The 22,538-nt window shown below is 47.2% G+C and overlaps 1 protein-coding gene and 1 long non-coding RNA gene across 2 annotated transcripts in view; one reads left to right on the top strand and one right to left on the bottom strand.

Annotated features, from left to right (window-relative positions):
* Window positions 1–315: 315 nt before the first annotated feature.
* Window positions 316–22,538, bottom strand: part of LOC146073875 (uncharacterized) — a 48,578-nt gene continuing 26,355 nt past the window's right edge. The window contains exon 3 of the long non-coding RNA XR_014473324.1: window positions 316–454. This is a non-coding gene — a long non-coding RNA (uncharacterized LOC146073875). The remainder of the gene's footprint in view (window positions 455–22,538) is intronic.
* On the top strand, window positions 1,477–21,658 carry SLC25A48 (solute carrier family 25 member 48). Its single transcript, XM_083181422.1, has 7 exons — window positions 1,477–2,257; window positions 3,778–3,821; window positions 7,014–7,085; window positions 10,785–11,037; window positions 13,584–13,841; window positions 15,308–15,441; window positions 21,458–21,658. Exons 1-7 carry the CDS (start codon window positions 2,212–2,214, stop codon window positions 21,572–21,574), a joined length of 924 nt encoding a protein of 307 aa, XP_083037548.1. The 5' UTR covers window positions 1,477–2,211; the 3' UTR covers window positions 21,575–21,658.

Genomic DNA, 22,538 nt, shown 5'->3' with positions numbered 1-22,538 from the left:
GAGACCATGCGTGGCACATGCGCATAGCGTTTCCCACGCATGCGCAGACGGCTAAAAAACGCCATCCGAAAGAATTCGGGAAAGTACGCATCAACCAGAATAAGGCCCTAAATGTTTCGGTGGATCGTCATTATTGGTCCCACCATGGAAACCACTTCCTCCATGTGGCTACAGCGATGCCGACGCTGTCAGCACAATCACGCCCAGTTATGATGTCAGGCCTAACATATGGAGCTGCTGATTGGTTGGTGTGTATAGCTTACCAAATTGGGCCGCTCCATCTGACCGATGATGGCTCGCAACCCTGCGCTCCCGATGCTCGCTTGCGACATCCCTGTTATCGGTACACGCAGCTCAACGAACTCGCTGGGTACACACATGGTCTAGTAGTCTATACCCAGCTGATATCTTGTATGTTTTCTTTTCAAAGAATGGCATTTGGACGTTCCAATTCCTACAGTAAATAACAATAACGGGTTCACTGTGACAGTGATGCCAAGAACAATACACAAAAAAAGAAAAGCGATAAAGAAATATACAAAGATAAAAGGACTATAACTGGCATTTTGCAAACCTAGGGGAAGATGTATTAAGCCTTAAAAAAATATAAATGTGAGGGTTATAAAGAGTGATAAATGTCCAGCCAATCAGTTCCCAACTGTCACGCTATAGACAGTGTTCGAAAAAATGACAGTTTGGGGCAGAGTCGCTCTTTATACCCTCGAGTTTATCTCTTTTGAAGGCTTATTACGTCTGTCCCATAGCTTGTAACATGGCAGTTAGGAGCTGGTACTTTATCTCTCTCCACTTTATCAGTTTTGAAGGCTTAATACATCTTCCCCATAGCATGCAACATGGCACCCCATTCCTTTAAATAGGAGGAAGCAGGGTCGTTGAGAACCAACAAGGGTACAGGTACTCTATGGGGTTTGGTTGAATCTGATGGCATTGGCCCTGATCCTCCCAAAAAATATAAAAAATTCTATAAGCGTGCCATGTTGTACAAAGGGGGACAATGCCCCCCCCCCCCAGCAATTGGCCAGCAAGTCTGGGCCCAGGTAATCAGTAACCCTCCCCACACAACCTTTTAAAACCCTTGGGAGGTGGTAGCAGTGGCGTGCGGTGGGGTGAGGCAGGTGAGCAGTGGCGTAACTATAGAGCCGCAGCCCTGGCGATGGCGGGGAGGCGCCGGGGGCTGTGCGGACACTATTGTTACTCCCCCAGCTCCCCCCCTCCTTGTGGATGCAGCGGGGAGCGGGCAGAGGGGTCCGTGCGGCGCCTGGGTACCTGCGGTCATAGAGAGGTCCCTGCGGCGCTGAGTATTACATTGGTCCCTGCAGTGACCTGGGAATTATGCGCTATCCGCCGGGCGGCGGCGCGGGAAGCGCTTCTGACTTTGAAAACACTGGCCGCACGCTGATTGGCTGAGATTCAGCCAATCAGCGTGCGGCCAGTATTCTCTGTAACTAGAACCGTGGACCAATGGGTCACAGCTTCAGCAGTAACCCACTAAGTATAAAGTTTAATTAGTGTATGGGTGATAGTGTCGACACTAATGAAGTCGACAGGCCATAAGTTGACACATTAAAACGACATGATTTGTCCACGATTTGCAGCGTATATGTTATTTTGGCACTATAAAACATACCTGCACTGAGGTTCTCTGGCAACAAAACAGATAAGTTTATCACAAAACGTCCCTTGAGTTAATAAATCATGATACAAACCAGCAAACAGCATTTGACCCGATATAAACCGAAAAGAGGGATGAGCCTCTGCGAAGTGTTATCAATTATTCATTGTGATGATTTGGAAGGAGAAAAGAAGAAATTCTGCGAAGCATTGTGCAATGTTTTTGGGAACAAAAAAAAAAAAATGTTTTTTGTCTGCTAAATATATCATACATTAACTTTGCCTGGACACAGACAGCAACTTACCTTCGTTGGTACAGTATGTGACGATGAGCGTGTTAATGTTATGAGACAAGTAGACATTCAGGACCTAAAGCGGACAGTACTGTGGTTGGCAGCAGCAGTTGTAATAGTACCAGAACCAGATGACAAGGAATACAGCTACATCTGCCAAGGGAACATTTGTTCTGTACATTAAAACCTTTGGACTGGAAGAGAGCAAATACACTTTTAGGAATGAGGACATAAAGTGCTCTATGAAGAATGCTGCAGAGGGTAAATAGTGGACCCAAAATTTGTTATGGGTCGGGTAGAAGTTGATGATTTTATAGCTGGCTGCCTTGGAGGTAAGTGATTTTTATTTAACATCTCTTTTTGTCGTTGATGTTAATATTGAAGTGTAAAGCTGGATGGTACACGGTCATTGGGTCGACACGCCAAAGGTCGACATGCATTGCGCCAACCAGTGAAGGTCAACATGGCTTGGGTCGAGACCTTAAATAAGTCAACATGCCTTAAGTTGACATGGAAGGTCGACACAAGCATTAGGTTAACAATGGCTAGGTCGACAGTCAAAATGTCAACATGGGTTTTTCACATATATTTTTTTAGCCGACATGTGCCGACAGGTGGTATTTTATGCCCTTCCTTCCACTAGGGCATTGAGGGGCAATAGAATAGTGTGCTGAGCGTAGTGACGCACCGCGCCCAAAGCACGGCGAGTGCAGTGAGCCATGCGAGGGGATGCGGTGCAACGATATGGTGTCCATGTCGACCATGTTGACATTCAAATTGAAAAACACATTTTGACTGTCGATCAAGCCATTTTCTACCTAGCACTTGTGTTGACCTTCCACCCATGTCGACCTATTTGAGGTGTTGACAATCAGTAGTCAGCCTAATGCATGTCGACCCAATGACTTATACCCAAGGTGAATACACCCCTAGTGTTGGTCCTAACCAACGACACTATGTAATACATTGCGTCACTGCACACACAAGGTATGATGGCGCCATGTTTCGCCTGTCAAATTCTCCCATTGGATGGGCAACACAACCACGGGGAGGATGTGCCCACCCAATGCAACAAACAATGAATTAGGTGGATCGCTTTGGTGGTTGAGATCCGCTGCGAATTGCAACATCTTCCAATATACTGTGTAGTGTGTATCCAGCTTATGGTAATATAAATATAGGGGAGATGTATCAAATCTTGGAAAGAGATAAAGTGGAGGGAGATTAAGTAACGGGCAATGATATTCTGTCATTTTATATGCTGTGTTTGAAAAAACAGTTAGTAGCTGATTGGTCTGTACTCTGTAGCGCTCTCCAAAGTTTGATACAACCCCTCAGTAGGTATTTAAAAAAAAAATACAAATTCCGTTGATTATTTATCAACCCCGTGTTATTCATGAAACTATGTGCCTGATTCAGGGGTACTCGCTCCCCTGTGAGTTTGCTGTGGGGACTGATGTTTCGGAAAACATACACACGTGCAGACCCAATGTGCGTACGCCTTCGGCGACTGTCACAGTGGGCAGGGGGCTGTCTAGATTGACTTATTTGCAAACCGGGAAAAAAATAATTTGGCGACCACCGAATGATTTTTCACCCCTACGCCCGCATGCAATGGAATCGATGTGTCAGTGTACACATCCATTCACATGCAGGAGACGGTATTTGGTTGGCGAAGGGGGGCGGGCGTTCGCTCCCCTGGTGGGGTGGTGTATACCCGTTCACTAGGCAGGGAAGAAAGCTGCTTTGTAAGCGGGTCTGAATCACCCTCTCTGATCTTGTGCTATGAATGGCTTATTTTCTTATTTTATTTACTGTAAGACACTTTAATGCCAGTGTTTGTCCTCTCCAGGGGCAGCCAGTGTTATTGTTGGACACCCTTTGGACACCGTTAAGGTATTTAAACGAAATACAGTAAAATTTATCTCTGCGCTTTGCTTTACTGCAAGTTTGTCTTCTCCTGGTAACAGAGCGTTGTGTTTACGTGCACATATAATTCAGGGTTGCCTACCCTCCCGGAATGGCCGGGAGTCTCCCGAAAATCAACCCTCCCGGATTCAGGGTCACCCCCACTGCGCCCCCTGATCGCGGCATTTAAATGCCGCAATCCGCGGGTCTCAGAGGAGGGGGCGGAGCTAAAATGTCACAATCGCGTCATTTTAGCCCCGCACCCTTCACGGAGATCTGTGAATTAGTCTATTTTACATCCTGGGGGTGGGGCTTAATGCTTAATGATGTCACAATCAAGCCCCGCCCCCCGAACGGCTGCTGATAGTCTCCTCTCGGGCAAAAAAGTCGGCAACCCTGATATAATTATTGTTTGTTTGACGCACATTTTTTTTCCGAAGGTTATTATTTCTATAATGATGAACTTTACAGATTGGGGTATACAGCCATAACACTAATAACTTGTATAAATATATATACATTTGTGTCATACTTGCCTACTTTTGAAAACTAGTTTCAGGGAGATTATAGTTGGTAGTAGAATTTTGCACAGCGCCCCATTGAGGGGGCATGTCGTGTTCCACCCAAAGGGCGTGTCTAGTTCCATATATGGAGAGATTGTGAAAAGAGATTGTGAACGTGGCACCTAGAAGCGTGGGTGTGTACTGCTACATCTGAGGGGAATCTGGTAAAATGACTTATATCCAAATGTAGATGATCCCCAAAGCAGTTAGTAAGAGATACTATACTTGGTACAGTGCTGGGAAATGGGACTGATGATTCAATGTAAATTTATCAATCTCTCATTCCTTTTTCCCAAAAAAATGAACAGTGAAATTTGAACTAGGTAAAATGAGGGAGAGAGGGAGATTGCTGCTGTTTCAGGGGGTCTCCTGCAGAATGCAGAAGGGTAGGCAACTATGATTTGTGTGTGTGTGTGTGTGTGTGTGTGTGTACATTTCTTTGATCCAATTAATAATGTTGGTGTGATCTCTTCGAGCAATGTGAGATCATTTTCATGATACACATTCTCCCAAAATATACATCTGGGATCAATTAGCAGCTGTAATTTACTGTGGCTAATTGAATCTCCCCCCCGAAAGGTTAAAGGTCAAAACTTCAACAAACTTAAAACTTTACTTATTATTCATTATAGTAGAGTTATATGGAAATCCATATTATATACTATAATTCTGCTTTTAAAGTGACAGTCTGAGCATATTTTATTAATCATAAATCGTTTTTGGTATGCACAATGGCCCTTATTCTGGTTCACTCACAAAGGCAAATTCCTTCCCAAATGGACACAACCACAACATCGAAAGTGAAGGATGTAGTTGTGCGTGCACCGAAGGCGCGCTCCAGGAAAGGGGGTGTGGCTACTCAAAAGGGAGCGTGTTCCTTGAGTGTAGTGTAACACACCATATACCTTACACATGATGCCAAACGTAATGAGCCAAAATTCACATAATGCCACATGGAGTAAGCCAAATTCACATAATGCCACACGGATGGTGCCAAAATTCACATAATACCACACAGATTATGCCAAAATTCACAATATGCTTCATAAACAGGGACATTGCGCGCCATATGTGCAAATTAAAAATTTACACCATAATGCCCATTACATGTTAAGCCACACACCATAATGTCTATTAAAAATTATGCCACATACAGTAAGTGCTGCTTACCTATATGCTCATTGCCAGGGGTCCCATGCTCCTTGCCATGTAGGATTACATGTTCATTGCTAAGGGGGAATACATGCTCGCGGTAACTGAGAGACAGCCGCCGCTGGGCAGAAGTGACAGCCATTGACAGCCGGGCAGGGAGTGGGTGGCTGCCCGGCTGTATTCAGAGCACTGCAGGTCCCGGCTATTTGATATAATAACCATTTCACACTAGGAAATGCAGGGACCCGGGAATATGGTCCCAGGATCATGCAGGGCCCCTTTCACACTAGCCTAGTGTGAGGGAGAGAGAACCCCCCCCCCTTTAACCGGCTATATCGTTTAACCGGCTATATCTTCGGAACCAACTGACCCATTTACAGTATCATATTAAAGAACTTTTGAGTGGACTTCAACCGATTTTGGTCCCATGAAACTGGGCCGTTTGGTTCCAGAGTAATCAAAAAACATAAACAGCCATGAAATTACATTTCAGAAATATAAAAATTGGTTTATCTGCAATATCTCCGGAACCAAATCACCCATATGGACCAATCTGGGGAACTGGCAGTCATCGGAACCGGGTGGGTCGGAATTAACGGGTCCCATGTTATCCTATGCCGAAAACATTCCAGCTTTGCCCCGCGGTATCTCCGGTTCCCGGGGGGTCTGGGGGGGTGATAGTCTGTGGGAGCACCCACCGGTAAAAAAGGAAATCGGCGCCCCTGAAGTGTACAAGATTTCAGGATTTTCATGTATTCTCCACCAGGGCCATTGAGTGTGACGGCCATTTTCTTGTAGCATGGATACTCCTTATTCTCCATCACCAGCTGATTTTACCTGGAGCACCAGGTGGCTGCCAGGTAGAGAGTGCACTGGCTTTGTCTCACATGTGGAGCTGGCTGTGAAGGCTCCTGATTGGCTGCCGGTCCACAAGTTCTGGTACACGATTTTCTCTGTGTTCGAAATGCTGCCTGGCTGCCACCTGGTGCTCCAGCTGCAATCAGCTGGTGGCACTGGTCAACACCACTGCCACCCGGGCCCCCTCCCTGTTTGCCAGGCCCCACTATACCCCCCTGATGGCAGGCCTGGTCCTCACTGTGCTACGCACACCCAACCTGGCCACAGGGATATTGCTATGCTCTTGTCTATTATCCTGGTGTTTCATATATGTCCAATAGCAAAATGCACCTCTGAAAATGGCGCAATGGCCATTTTCCTGGAGACCTGTGTATGCGCACTAGACAGTGCTATGGTCTCCTAGTGACTCTAGTGCCCAGATCTATTGGTCTGCCGGCTAGAAAGGATGGGTTGTGGATGCTCCTACTCTCTTGATGCACCCCTGATATCACCAGCCTGTATGACGTAGGGATCAAAGCAGATATCTCTGCTATCTGGCGCAGTCCCTCCATTCCTGACAGCAGCTGCTGCCCACACAGGTTTCTGACTTGTTTATTTTATTTTACAGGCTCGACTACAAGCTGGTCACGGCTATGGAAATACATTTCACTGTATACGTAAAATATACAGGAATGAAAACGTGAGTATAATATTCTGAAACCTGTTAGCAGCATTGGAACATTCCCCAATAATTTGGTTGAAGAATGATTCTAACTCAGCCATCAATGGCAATACCGTCAACCAAACCTTTCTTATATATCTAGCACAGGGGGTTGCAACTGAACAACATTTGGACTAGGGATGAGCTGTCCATATTTAAGGAAATCCGGACCCACCCGAACGTCTGGGATTTGAGGTGATTCATCTCCCTGTATACCACAGATCCCTATCCAAGGCAAAACCTTGAGATCCAATTTCAAAAGTCTTACTGAAATCAACGTGCTGATCACTGATTGACTGAATCGGCCATCTGTCAAGGCTCTCAACCAATAAGTGGTTCCCAACAGGCAGATGCTCACAAGATAGCGGCCCACAATGCACTGGGACACCACCATTCATACTGCTGACACCACTGGCACCCATGCACTGCCGACACCACTTGCACGCAGTGTTCCCTCTAAGCTGTGCGCGTGTGCGCGCGCACACAACTTGCTGAGCGTGCGCACAGACATTACAACAGAGCGCACAAAGCAGCAGTGGTCCCTTTTTGCAGTTGTGGACTCAATTAATGTGTTTTTCACCCATTAACTACATTGTGTGCTGTGTTTTGAATGTTTAAATGTTTAATATCATTTTGAAGAAAAGTTAACACAAATGCTAAATGTAATTTTCCAGTTATATATAAGTGACGCACAAAAATTAAAATTTCCTTCCAAAGTTGCACAGCCAAAATCTTTTGCCGCACACAGCCTTCGTAAAATTAGAGGGAACATTGCTTGCACCCCGACACGTAGGACACTGTCAGCCCCTCGCAATGGTAACACCATCAGCACTCCCGCACTGCCGACACTGCCGACACTCCCGCAGTGAGGACACTGCCTGTCACAGTAAGTGCACTGTTGGTGTATATGACCTGCACCGTTTCCTGTGCTATATCCATCCCACACCATATCCCGCACTGTCTGAATCTGGAGGAATCTGAAGCCTCCTAGGACAAAAATAATGCTGGGTGAACAACATATACGAACATATTTAGCATTAAATATTATATTCCTTATCGATTAGATTATAGCAAGCTGGAATAACAAACATGAGCTTAACAAAGAGATACATTATCTGCAAGGGTCCCACAATCAAATGCTGCCCACTGGGTTCCGAAAAACCATGCACCGTCTCTGCTTGCACTGTTTCCAATCAATCCAGGGCCCAATGGACAACTATGGGATGGATACAGAGTCAAATGCAGACATGGAAGCAAACACGATGTTGCACAGTTGACCGATTATCGGCTGACTGCATATATGCACATTCGCTGCGACAGTGGTTGCAGATATAGTTTTATGCTCACAGTGAGTGACAGTCATGAACCAATTGGAGGAAGTTACATGGTGTGGCAACAAAAATGTAAGCGCGTCACTAATCGTCACTGTTTTCAGGGTGTGGAAGCCGAAATTGCACCTCTATGGTATTGCGAACGCCCTCTAAATTTGCATAGATCTAGTTTAAATCAAAAGAATCTTAAATCAATAAAGGATGGACGTAATGTATTAATATCTAATCATTGTGGTACTCCCGACATATGCCCATTATGTATTCCCTTAAGTATTGGAATATGATCGTCCATACTTTATTGTTTGGTATTGTTGTAACCACCATCCCAGACGCAAGTTCATTAAACTAATAGCAATGCGAATAAATACACAACTCCAGAGATATATGTATGTATAGATGTGTATGTGTATAGAGACATGTGCAAATAGCTCCAACCAAGGAACAAAGGGCTGTAAACCTGGCTGGTTTAAACCAGCTATACCTCATGGCTAGGAAGAACCCCAAATGGATATCTGAAACCGAAGTAAGGAGGAACCAAGGAGAAGATGCCTGGTCTCCTTGTCTCACCTAATGATCATCAATATTGACCCTCCAGCCCCTTGCCTATAAAAGGGAGCTACACAGGGCCCGGTCACACATGTGATCTTACAGAGCACATTCCCGGGATCCTGGGGGAAGCATGTGCGATCGCATCTCTGCGTCTGTGACGGTAATTGATATCCTTATATGTGTGTTTGTTGCACTGTGTTAGCTGTACTTGCGTTCTATAGTGCGTTTGTTGAAATCATTTATGTTATACCTATTCATTGTATATTTTGTATTGTAGAATTGTGCCTGAATATTGATTGTTACCCTTTTATAACCTTTGTCCATTAGGGACTTAAATATTTTAGGACACGGGGTTAGATCCGTGATCCCACCATCACTGATTGTCTGTGCGTATCAAATCCTTTATAAGTATATAGCGTATGAGACGCTTTAAAAGGTTTTCTTATTCTCGGTGAGGATAAGTGTAAATGTAAAGTACTAATCAAAGGTGATCTAAAACGGGTTAACCTGATAATCCACTGAGGCAATGGTGTGTGTTTGAACCTATTCATATGTAAATGTATTTTACAATCTTTCACAGTGTCTGTGAAAGGAGATGGCTTAAGGCCCCCATACACTACACGATTTGGGCCCGATTTCACCCGATTCTGGAGGATCGGGCTGAGAAATCGGGTGAAATTGCCCAAATCGTGTAGGGTATGACATCCAATCTGATCCAATGCACGGTCCCGTGCGCATCGGATCAGATCTGGATGTCGGACGGTCTGCACATAAGATAAATCTTATGTGCAGCCGGCATTGAGTTGGTCTGTGGGCGTGGGGACCGGAGAGCAGGGACCGGTCCATGTGTGATGAGAGAGGGTAGTCACCTAGCGGCAGGAGAGGTGGCGGGGAGCGGGGTCCGGTCCAGCTGCAGGAGGGGTAGTTAACTAGTGTGTGGACTGGAGACTAGGTAGCGGCAGCTGCAGGCGGGGAGCACGGAGCGCACTGCGCATAATAACAGAGTCCGGGTAGCGGCGAGCGGGAGAATAGGAAACATCCTAATCAAAAGACTGGGCGGACGCTGATTGGCCGAGAGCTCAGCCAATCAGCGTCCGCCCTGCCCACCCAGTCTTTTGAATAGGATGTTTCCTATTCTCCCGCTTGCCGCTACCCGGACTCTGTTATGCACCGTGCGCTCCGTGCTCTCCTCCTGCAGCTGGACTGGACCCCGCTCCCCGCCACCTCTCCTGCCGCTAGGTGACTACCCTCTCTCATCACACATGGACCGGACCCTGCTCTCCGGTCTCTGGTCCCCGCTCCCCCAGACGGACCCTGACGCCCGATTTATCACATGTAAAAAATGGCACATCAAGTGCCAAATCATATCAGGAGCTGACGGGGGAGCTCAGGGGAAGTCGGGCCGACATTAGGCCGACTTGTCCTTAGGACAAGTCGGCGTAGTGTATGGGGGCCTTTAGACACAGCTCCACTGCTGTACATGAAGTGATGGCAAGGTAGCTGCTAGGGGTAACAAGTGAGTAATGTTAAGGAAACAGCATAACTATTGTATTGCCCACTGGTTTATTAAATATTAAACATTAATAAGGGGTATCTCTAGCTGCAACTGTATCTTAACGGAAGGTTCACCCAAAGTGGATGCTTTGTCAAAAGAACACACTGGCCAATAAAGAGATCTTTGTCCAATATCCATATTTGTAAAATAAATAAAATGATTGACATTGATTCTAGTATTATTAGGATTAAGATTAATGGTTTTATACTGTATATACTGTACTTTTTTTTTTTTTACTGACAGGTTGCCGGATTCTTTAAAGGATTGTCCTTCCCTTTGGCCAGTATTGCAATTTACAACTCGGTGGTGTTCGGTGTCTTCAGTAATACTCAAAGATTGCTTAGACGGTACCGGAACACCAGCCAAACGCAATCTCCTGACCTCATAGACTTGACAGTGGCGAGCATGTTAGCGGGATGTGTTTCTGTAGGAATCGGCGGGCCTGTAGACCTGGTCAAGATAAAACTACAAATGCAAACTCTATCTACTACTTCAGGTAGGAAATGCATTGAAATCATCTTAATTGAAAATGAATGTAGACTGGTGCTAATTCAGCAAGGATCGCTAAATTGTGTATTCGCAGTGGAATGGTAACTGGGACAGGTGCGGAACGCTGTTAGCATTACTGGAGACTGATAACTGGGACAGGTGTGGAACGCTGTTAGCAATACTGGAGACTGATAACTGGGACAGGTGCAGAATGCTGTTAGCAATACTGGAGACTGATAACTGGGACAGGTGTGGAACGCTGTTAGCAATACTGGAGACTGATAACTGGGACAGGTGCGGAATGCTGTTAGCAATACTGGAGACTGATAACTGGGACAGGTGTGGAACGCTGTTAGCAATACTGGAGACTGATAACTGGGACAAGTGCGGAATGGTGTTAGCAATACTGGAGACTGGTAACTGGGACAGGTGCGGAACGTTGTAAGCAATACTGGATACTGATAACTGGGACAGGTGCGGAACGCTGTTAACAATGCTGGAGACTGGTAACTGGGATAGGTGCGGAACGCTGTTAACAATGCTGGAGACTGGTAACTGGGATAGGTGCGGAACGCTGTTAGCAATGGTGGAGACTGGTAACTGGGACAGGTGCGGAACCAGAGCCGGTTTAAGGCTTCTCAGTACCTAGGCAAAACTTAAACCTACTCCCCCCCCCCCCCCATACTGCCTCCAATACCCACTTTCCGACCACGTAAGGCATACCCTGCCAAAACCAGGGATGTTCCCAAAAATCGGCTAGTCCTCCTAGCCCTTGAGGGATGTTTGTAAGTCCCCTGCTTTCCCTAAAGGTCCACTTTGCCACCCACAATAGAGTACAAGGAGGAAGGCCAGCAAAGTAGGGAAGTATGCTGTTAGCAATGCTGGAGACCGGTAACTGGGACAGGTGTGGAACGCTGTTAGCAATACTGAAGACTGATAACTGGAACACGGGGGGGAACGCTGTTAGCAATACTGGAGACTGATAACTGGGCAGGTGTGGAACGCTGTTAGCAATGCCGGAGACTGGTAACTGGGACAGGTGCGGAACGCTGTTAGCAATACCGGAGACCAGTAAGAAGAGATCATTATCCGGCCACTATGGTTGTGAGTTACACCCAATCAGAGCAGCATTGTTATGATGTCATGTGGAGAGAGTGCGCAGGACCACAAGAGGGGTAAGTCATGGTTTTGTTTATACCTGGGAATGGGTGTACTTTACAATACTGATAAGATGGTCCGGCTGAAGATAAAATATATTTCTGAGTTTAATGAGAAAGCTTTACAGCAACAAACACTCTAGATCTAGAATAATTTGTGTTGTGATATACAGTATTTGTGCTAACAAAACAGTAACTCTCCCTCACCAGCAGAGGGCACACTGTTCTCACACAGATGTTCTGCAACAAAACACCTTCAGAAATACGCATCACTTGGCGACTCAATTGGTTGAACACTATTAGTCAACAGTAAACCGGTCGACACACCAAAAAAGGTTGACATGCCTTAGGTTGCCATTGACAAAAGGCTGAATAATGCAGGGTTGAATAATGTTCCAAAAAACTATTTGGATTGGATGATTGGATCTGACCTGCCACATATCATTTCTCCGCAATGATTGGCCGATATTGAGCATGTGTCATAGTGCGTATGCACTTCTGGTCACCTGTCTGGCATTTCTGTCAGCCATCTTTGTTAGAACAGATAATTATTCAGGTTGAGAAAATGAATAACTAGTGTGCGGACATTGAATATTCCACGGTTGCCTACCCTCCCGGAATGTCCGGGAGGCTCCCGAAAATCGGGACCACCGCTCCTCCCCCCAACAGTGGCGTTTCAATACGGCAATCCACGGGTCTCCGAGGAGGGGGCGGGCCTAAAATGTCATAATCGCAACATCATTTTAGCCCTGCCTCCTCCATGGAGATATGCGAATCGGGTTATTTTACGTCCTGGGGGCAGGGCTTGATGACATCACACTCAAGCTCCACCCCCCAAAGCGCTGGTGAAAGTCTCCTCTCCAGGCTCCTCCCAGAGAGGAGACTAGAAAAGTAGGCAACCCTGGAATATTCTCAGTATTGTTTAATTACTTGGAAAATCGTAAAGTCGGTTGTCCGGTGAGCGTAAGCGTTCAGGCCTGTACGTAGCAAAGGGAGAGAAACCCTTTTGGATCGGATGCAGCCACAAGTAAAATGCATTAAATATGTATAGTACAGACATTGGGGGTGATTCAATTCTGATTGTTCCCCAGCATGAATACAATGGTTCGGCTCTGCGCCTGTGCGGGGCCGCTGTACGAACGGCTTCTGTGATTATCACAGTCAGCGATGAAAACGCTGGTCGTCCCCCTGTAAATGTAGGCCGGATGATGCCAATTAGGGGCAATTGGCCATTGTCACATGACTTCAGAACCCACCCCCTCTTTGGCGGACAGTAAGTCAAAAAAAAAAATTATTCGATGGTTGGCGACCCACAAATTATTTATCTCTCCTTCTGCTGCGTGTGAGAGGATGTCCCCATTGTATTTCGTACCTTATCATAATGTTGTTCTTACAGAGGGCGCGCCTCGGAACCAGGGGACGTTGCCGACTCAAAACAAGACAAGCTACAGAGGTCCAATCCACTGTGTAAACGGCATACTAAGGAAAGAAGGGCTTACCGGCATGTACCGCGGTGCCGGCGCAATGCTGCTGAGAGACATTCCTGGTTACTGCCTGTATTTCATTCCCTACACCTATTTATGTCAATGGATGACCTTCGGCCACCACCCAACACAAAGCGCGTTTTCCGTGTGGCTGGCAGGGGGCATTGCAGGTACGCAGCAATATTCTCCTAAAGAGCACACACCATGGGCCTGATTCAGGTTGGCTCACAAAGCAACATAAACTCGCTGCTTAGTGAGTCGGTAAATGACGCCCGCCGGACGAGCGAACGCCCGCCCCCTTCATCATGCAAATGGCTGCATTTGCATGCACATGGGTGTGTTTGCTTACACGTCCAATCGCATGCAGCCGTGCCTAAGGTTTTGGTTTAGTCACTAGGAGGAGGGGTACTCCTGTAGTTTCACGGCGGCAGTTACGCCGTCAGCTTAGCCTCCCTGTCAGAATCAGCGTAGTTCCCGCGGCCAGCGTAGCCAGTCAGAAGTAGCGTAGTTTCATACCCCCACTATCCACGTTGGCGTGGAGTTGATTTTATATAGTGTGGCGAGCGCAGCGAGCCACTGAGCCCGAAGCGTGGTGTGCGCAGCACGTCCCGCGAGGAGACGTGGATTACCTTACATGTAATCCGCGTCCCCTCGCGGGGCTCGCTGTGCTTGCCACGCTTTGGTCTCAGTGGCTCGCTGCGTTCGCCACACTATATAAAGTCAACTCCACGCCAACGTGGATAGTGGGGGTATGAAAAGGTTGGGAGGAACACTCCTGCATCTCAAACAGATGGAGCGCCTCTCTGCCGGTGCCACCATGATCCCCTCTCTGCCAAAGAGAGGGGATCATGCTGGCGCCGGAGGTGTGAGAGAGGCGCTGACTAGGCTTGCCAGAGACGCTGGTGAAAGAGATGCAGTTCTCGGCAACAGTACGGTAGTTACTTGTGTAGTTTCACGGTGGCAGCCTACGCTGATAACGTAGCTTAGGCTGCCGGCATGAAACTACACAAGTAAGGCAGCCGTTGGGCTAAGCTATTAGCGTAGCTTCAAACGTAGCGTAAGCTTCCGCCGTGAAACTACACAAGTACCGGAGGAGGTTACGGTTAAGGGAGGGGGTTAGGTTTGGGGGCGGAAAGGGATACTTAGGGCTAGGTACTAAAAAGGGGGATTAGGCACTAAGGGGGGCAGGTTAGGGTTAGGCTACAGCAATGGAGGGCTGTCATGTATTTGTTCCTTTTACGCAATATTATATATACACACCCACTGTGAAGGTGTTTGGAGAACAGCCCTAGTGCTGTCAGTCCAGTTTTAGTTGACCATGGGGGGCTACATTTTGCTTTTGCAGGCCCCACGTCCCTGGAGAAATGATCAGGCTCTGAAAGGGACTGGCTGTCATATAATTTACCTTGAGAGGGTTCTGTAGGATCCTTCCCTGTCAATGACCGCTGGCAGATTGGTGGTCAACATACTAATATGTTGCTGGCTTTCAGAAATGACTACATATGCTTTATGATACAGGGTAGTGAAATGTAACTATAATTACGCCCCTAAAACTTATGCATTTATATGATTTGTGGGTGATTTCATGAATTGTGTTTTCTGTATGAGAATGTGATTATTTGGTTTTTACTTTAAGGCGCTATTTCCTGGGGTACAGCCACACCAATGGATGTAGTAAAAAGTCGCCTCCAAGCAGACAGCCTATGTCACAGAAAATACAAAGGAGTCAGAGATTGCATCTCACAAAGTTACCGTAATGAAGGAATTCAGGTAAAATAAAATGATGTTTCAGGTCCTATATTTCTTCTGTGCGGTTTGTTATATCGCTGTCTAAAAATTAGCATTGAAATAACTGGCTGGCTGTGGTTAATTTTGCTGTCTTTGCTTCCAACCTCCCAACTACGAAGCCAAACTCAGACATGAGGTTCTGTAACACTGCTGTAGCAATCTCTTCATTGTCTATTTGCGCTCTGACAGAAATTAATAGCTGAGAAGCAGACATCATTTTGACTTTGAAATCAGTCATACAGCTGAATTAGCACAAGTTATCTGACATCTAGAGAAGTCATGTTGATCCACACTCAGGTGTTAGTATTGCTTATGTAGATAACTCAAACATTGAATAGCACACTTACTTAACATAAGCACTACTGATGAGGACATGTGCCCCCTTTGCAGCCACCACTTTCCCTGTGTGGATAACTACTTTTACAATTTTTTCTATGAGGGGACTTGGTTGTGAATCCCTGTATTTGGCCACACCCCTCAGTACCCAGGTCTTGTGGTGGCTCTCAGTGGCCTAAGGAAGAAACTCTTCATGCCGCTGAAGCTGCTCCTGATTGGCTGCTGGTCCGCCAGCTCCATTTGGCTAGTGACCACAGCTACATTTTAAATGCTGCCAGTGCTATCAAGACTGCCCAGCTATGAAACAACGCGGTCCTTGCTGTGCTTTGCCCAACTGGTGGCCATAGTTGCGGGGAAGGTGGGCTGGCGGAGGCCCTTTCATTGCACCGCCAGTAGTTCTGCCACTGCTATCTGTGATTATATACAGTACATAGGCTTGTTGAATGTTATAGTGGAAATTCCCTTGATGAATCACAGTCCATACAGATAGTGGTAGATGCTCAAATTAGTTCAGTAAAACTTTTCAGGTGCATGCAAGGGAGGGGTTAATACTTAGTAAGTAACAAGACATTGGTTCCCCCGGCACACTGAATGGTTTTAGTAACCAATCTTGAACACTACATGATAATAGAATTCAGAGATATTGGTTACATATACCTGCGCAGGTGTTTGATATGCCCCCAAGCCGTGTCAAGGCTTCTCTGTATATTGGGGGTCCCTGGCGCTATATCTAGGTGCAGGGTGTGGCCAGGGCCGCCGAGAGGCAGGGGGGGCGGGTACATTTTACCTGGGCCCGGGCCTGCCAGGGGGGCCCGGGTCCTGACACACACTTAAAAAATATATATATTTATCTCCCTCTCCCGGCCTGCTCTTGGCCTCCTCCTGCAGCATGAGACACACTGGGTCTTGTAAGGGTCCGCGATTAGGCCACGCCCCCGAATTTGCCTAAGCCCGGTCAGCGATGGCTGTCCTGCTCCTGCTCCAAGTTCCTGGTTCAAAAGGTAATGCTGCCCGCAATGCATAGCTATGGACAGGGGGACCAGACAAAAAGTGTGTGTGTGTGTGTGTGTGTGTAACAGGCTGTGTATGTATGTATATATGTGTGTGTGTAACAGGCTATGTGTGTGTGTCTAACAGGCTGTGTGTGTGTGTGTGTGTGTGTGTGTGTGTGTGTGTGTGTGTGTGAAACAGGCTTTGTATATATGTATATGTGTGTGTGTGTGTGTGTGTGTGTGTGTGTGTGTAACAGGCTTTGTATGTATGTATATGTATATGTGTGTGTGTGTGTGTGTGTCTAACAGGCTGTGTGTGTGTGTGTGTGTGTGTGTGTAACAGGCTTTGTATATATGTATATGTGTGTGTGTAACAGGCTTTGTATGTATGTATATGTGTGTGTGTGTGTGTGTGTGTGTGTAACAGGCTTTGTATGTATATATATGTGAGTGTGTGTGTAACAGGCTATGTATGTATGTATGTACGTCTATATGTGTGTGTGTGTGTGTGTGTGTAACAGGCTATGTATGTATATGTGTGTGTGTAACAGGCTATGTATGTATATGTGTGTGTGTGTGTGTGTGTGAGACAGGCTATGTATGTATATGTGTGTGTGTAACAGGCTATGTATGTATATGTGTTTGTGTGTGTGTGTGTGAGTGACAGGCTATGTACTGTATGTGTGAAGGAATAGGCTATGTGTGTGTGTAACAGGCTATGGCCCTCATTCAGGTTGGTTCGCTCCCCCGCACGTTCACACAGGGGAGCGATGTTGTGCATGTGCAGCCACTTTGTGTGAGCGGGCGCAGCAAACCGATTATTTGCCACCCCGATCGCATGCACTGTTGCCGCTTTCCCTGCTGCGTGTGTGAGCTTGGGATCCTTATACTCCAGAGGCGGCGCTTCAAATGGGGATGATCGCGCCATCCGCAGATCTTGGAGAGAGGAGCCGTGGGCTGGCCACCCCTGCTGTATGGCATAGGGGTCTGGGCAGCGCAGAGGGGCAGAGGGTCCCTGTGATGGATCGGCAGACAGCAGTGGGGTCCTTGCGGAGGATGGGAGCTATTGCCTAGTTCCCATCCTCCGCAGGGACCCTGCCGGTATCTGCCCATCCGTGGCCACGACCCCTTACTCCCATGGGCGCAACCCATATCCACCACCCCACGCTTCTGTCCACACTGCTGCATGCGAACGGGGCGGCAAATAATCTATTTGAATTTTGGCTCATTCTGTGTAAGGGGCAAGTATAAGGGGTCTACTATTGTGTTGCATAAAGGGTATATGGTGTGGTACTCACCCCTATATCCTTTAATGGCCACACCTCTTTTCTGTAGCTCGCCACTCCAGGGGGGCCCCTTGGCGCTGTTGTACCGGGGCCCAGGATTTCTCTTGGCAGCCCTGGGTGTGGCACCCCAAAAACTATCATAAGCTAGGAGGCCCAGTGCGGCATGCCAGTGAGATACTAAGTGTTAATAATTAGTGATGGAAGCCGAAGCTATACATAAGGAGAGAGATAAATGAAATGTAATTAAAATAAGAGAGAGTGTTAGTGAGGAAAAAGTGTTAATAGAATGTAAGGGCATGCCGCACTAAAGCCACCCAGCCCAACCAGACCAGGGGCACCGCACCCCACACCACTGTTACCCTAAATTTGGTCTACAATTAGTCAGCAAGGAGCCACATGATAATGGCTCCTTACTTGGTATATCTGAACTAAGAGCTACCTACCTTGGAGCAACCCCAGACTACTCCATGTGACATATCAGGACCTGCATCTCCGCCTAATGCAAGCTCCTCTCTGCCTCTCACAACATACATACAGATAGTGGTAGATGCTCAAATTAGTTCAGTAAAACTTTTCAGGTGCATGCAAGGGAGGGGTTAATACTTAGTTAGTAACAAGACATTGGTTCCCCCGGCACACTGAATGGTTTTAGCAACCAATCTTGAACACTACATGATAATAGAATTCAGAGATATTGGTTACATATACCTGCGCAGGTGTATGATATGCCCCCAAGCCGCGTCAAGGCTTCTCTGTATATTGGGGTCCCTAGCGCTATATCTAGGTGCAGGGTGTGGCACCCCAAAAACTATCATAAGCTAGGAGGCCCAGTGCGGCATGCCAGTGAGATACATTGGGCGAAATGTAATAGGGTGCGATTTTTTAGACAAAAAAAAAATCGCACCAAATCGCACCTTTAAAAATCGCATTTTTTGCCGCGAATTCGCATATGTAATGAGATGCGAATTTGCGGCAAAAAATGCGATTTGCCGCGATTTCGGGCGATTTTTAGTCATGAAAATGTGCGCATTTTCAGTCATGCAAATGTGCGCATTTTCATAAATGCGATTTTGTGCAAAAAATTTTTTTTTTTTTAAAAACGGCGTGGGGTCCCCCCTCCTAAGCATAACCAGCCCCGGGCTCATTGAGCCGGACCTGGTTCCAAAAATACGGGGGACAAAAAGCATAGGGGTCCCCCGTATTTCTGAAACAAGCACCGGACTCTTGGACTGGTCCTGGTTCCAAAAATACGGGGGACAAAAAATCTGGGGGTCCCCCGTATTTTGAAACCAGCACCGGGCTCCAACAGCCCGAGGTGTCATGCCACAGCCGGGGGACACTTTTTATACAAGGTCCCCCGGCCAAAACATGAGCACCGTGGCTGGTCAGCCTTGGACGGGGTACCTGGAGGAGTGGGGAGCCCCCCAATAAAGGGGTCCCCCCCCCCCAGGCTTCACCCGTCCAGGGCTGAAGCCCGGGGCTGTCACCGGCGTCCGTGGCCAGTGGACGCCGGCCTGATAGGGTTAAATCGATCATACGTTACATTGCTTTATACCGGAGAACTACCAGCAGACCTCCCCCGCATGCTGGGACTTGGAGAACCCGTCCTGGTCAGCCCTGGACGGGTGAAGCCTGGGGGGGGGACCCCTTTATTGGGGGGGTCCCCACTCCTCCAGGCACCCCGTCCAAGGCTGACCAGCCACGGTGCTCATGTTTTGGCCGGGGGACCTTGTATAAAAAGTGTCCCCCGGCTGTGGTATGACACTGCGGGCTGTTGGAGCCCGGTGCTGGTTTCAAAATACGGGGGACCCCCAGATTTTTTGTCCCCCGTATTTTTGGAACCAGGACCGGTCCAAGAGTCCGGGGCTGGTTTCAGAAATACGGGGGACCCCTATGCTTTTTGTCCCCCCGTATTTTTGGAACCAGGTCCGGCTCAATGAGCCCGGGGCTGGTTATGCTTAGGAGGGGGGACCCCACGCCGTTTTTTTTTTATAAAAACACTTTTACACATTTTTATTAACAGGCCCATGCACAGATCTCAATGATCTGTGCATGGTTCTGTCAAATTCGCCTGTCAGAACCTGGTCTATTTTTTTTGCGATTTTTGGTAACATTTACCAAAAATCGCACCCTATTACATTTGCGAGTTGTATACTTTATAATGGGAAAACATCTGGATGCGATTTGAAATGTGACTAAAAATCGCCACTTCCAAAAGTGCGATTTCGCGGTAAAAAGTGCGATTTTTTTTACCGCGATTTTCAACCTATTAAATGTGCGATTTTCGGAAAATGTGCGATTTCGGCCGTTTTTGACCAAAAATCGCACATGTCTAAAAATCGCACCCTATTACATTTCGCCCTAAGTGTTAATAATTAGTGATGGAAGCCGAAGCTATACATAAAGAGAGATATAAATGAAATGTAATTAAAATAAGAGAGAGAGAGTGTTAGTGAGGGAAAAGTGTTAATAGAATGTAAGGGCATGCCGCACTAAAGCCACCCAGCCCAACCAGTCCAGGGGCACCGCACTCCACACCACTGTTACCCTAAATTGGGTCTACAATTAGTCAGCAAGGAGCCACAAGATAATGGCTCCTTACTTGGTATATCTGAACTAAGAGCTACCTACCTTGGAGCAACCCCAGACTACTCCATGTGGCATGTCAGGACCTGCATCTCCGCCTAATGCAAGCTCCTCTCTGCCTCTCACAACATACATACAGATAGCGGTAGATGCTCAAATTAGTTCAGTAAAACTTTTCAGGTGCATGCAAGGGAGGGGTTAATACTTAGTAAGTAACAAGACATTGGTTCCCCCGGCACACTGAATGGTTTTAGCAACCAATCTGATGAGGACATGCGCCCCCTTTGCAGCCACCACTTTCCCTGTGTGGATAACTACTTTTACAATTTTTTCTATGAGGGGACTTGGTTGTGAATCCCTGTATTTGGCCACACCCCTCAGTACCCAGGTCTTGTGGTGGCTCTCAGTGGCCTAAGGAAGAAACTCTTCATGCCGCTGAAGCTGCTCCTGATTGGCTGCTGGTCCGCAAGCTCCATTTGGCTAGTGACCACAGCTACATTTTAAATGCTGCCAGTGCTATCAAGACTGCCCAGCTATGAAACAACGCGGTCCTTGCTGTGCTTTGCCCAACTGGTGGCCATAGTTGCGGGGAAGGTCGGCTGGCGGAGGCCCTTTCATTGCACCGCCAGTAGTTCCGCCACTGCTCTCTGTGATTATATACAGTACATAGGCTTGTTGAATGTTATAGTGGAAATTCCCTTGATGAATCACAGTCCATTTGTTTTGGAGCTTATTTGCTGTGCTTACACACTGATGACTTTAATAATGACCTCTACATCTAAATGTTATCTTCCGCAGGTATTTTTTAGGGGAATCACAGTAAATACCGTACGTGGGTTCCCCATGAGTGCCGCTATGTTTCTGACCTATGAACTGTCATTACAAGCCCTGAAGACCAACAAGGATTTGGATTAGGAGAAACCTAGTCGATGTAGAGATTATAATCTGAGTGTTTGTTTTCAGAAGACACATTTCTAATAAAAACTGATTATTTATTAAGGCGTTTCATCTGAGTAAAAAATGTAATCGACATACCTCCCAACTTCTGTGCTAATCGCCCGAAAAGAGGGCGAAGCGTATGCAAATGAGGGTGCAGTTTATGCTAATTAGCCGCAACCTCATTTTCATACGAGAATAGACGCTGTGCGCATGCGCACAGCGTCTATTCTATTAGATTGGGAGGTCTCCCAACTGCCACCCCCCGCAGCGGGACAATGCCTGCCGCGGGTGGGACAGGACCCGAAAATCGTGACTGTCCCGCTGTAATCGTGACAGTTGGGAGGTATGCATCGATAAAACGGGAGAAAAGCCTTCCCGCAGAACAGGGATAAGCGACAGGTTACCTGAATGTCTGAGTATCTAGAATAATAAGTGCAGTGGCGTAGCTACGTTAGGCACCCCAAGCACCCCTACCCCACCGCCCATGCAAACCCCCCCTCAATCCCCTACAGCCTTACCTATCGCGCTGGTCCTGGCGGCTCCGTTCTTCTGCTGAGGACCACCAGAAAATGGCTGCCCCCATACAGCAGACAGTTTCAGAGAACTGTGTGCTATATGGGGGCGGCCATTTTGTGGAGGTCCTCAGCAGAAGAACGGAGCCGCCGGGACCAGCGCGATAGGTAAGTCTGCGGGGGATTGAGGGGGGGTTTAACTATAGCACCGCAGCCCCCTGGCGCCCCCACATGCACAGCGCCCCCCCCGTGGTGGCGTATAGTTACGCCACTGAATAAGTGTCAGCTGCCCCGCCATGTACGTGAGGTCAATATTCTAATTCAGGCTTCTGTCACCAGATATAAGAAGCGACTGTGCTATTGTTCCACCGCATCGTATTGGACCCAAGTATATAAGAGGCTTGCTGACGTCAGCGGATGAAACGTGC

The sequence above is a fragment of the Crinia signifera genome, chromosome 4, assembly GCF_055691185.1.
Source record: "Crinia signifera chromosome 4, ASM5569118v1, whole genome shotgun sequence".
Classification (NCBI taxonomy): domain Eukaryota; kingdom Metazoa; phylum Chordata; class Amphibia; order Anura; family Myobatrachidae; genus Crinia; species Crinia signifera.
This window is presented reverse-complemented; position numbering and strand designations above follow the sequence as displayed.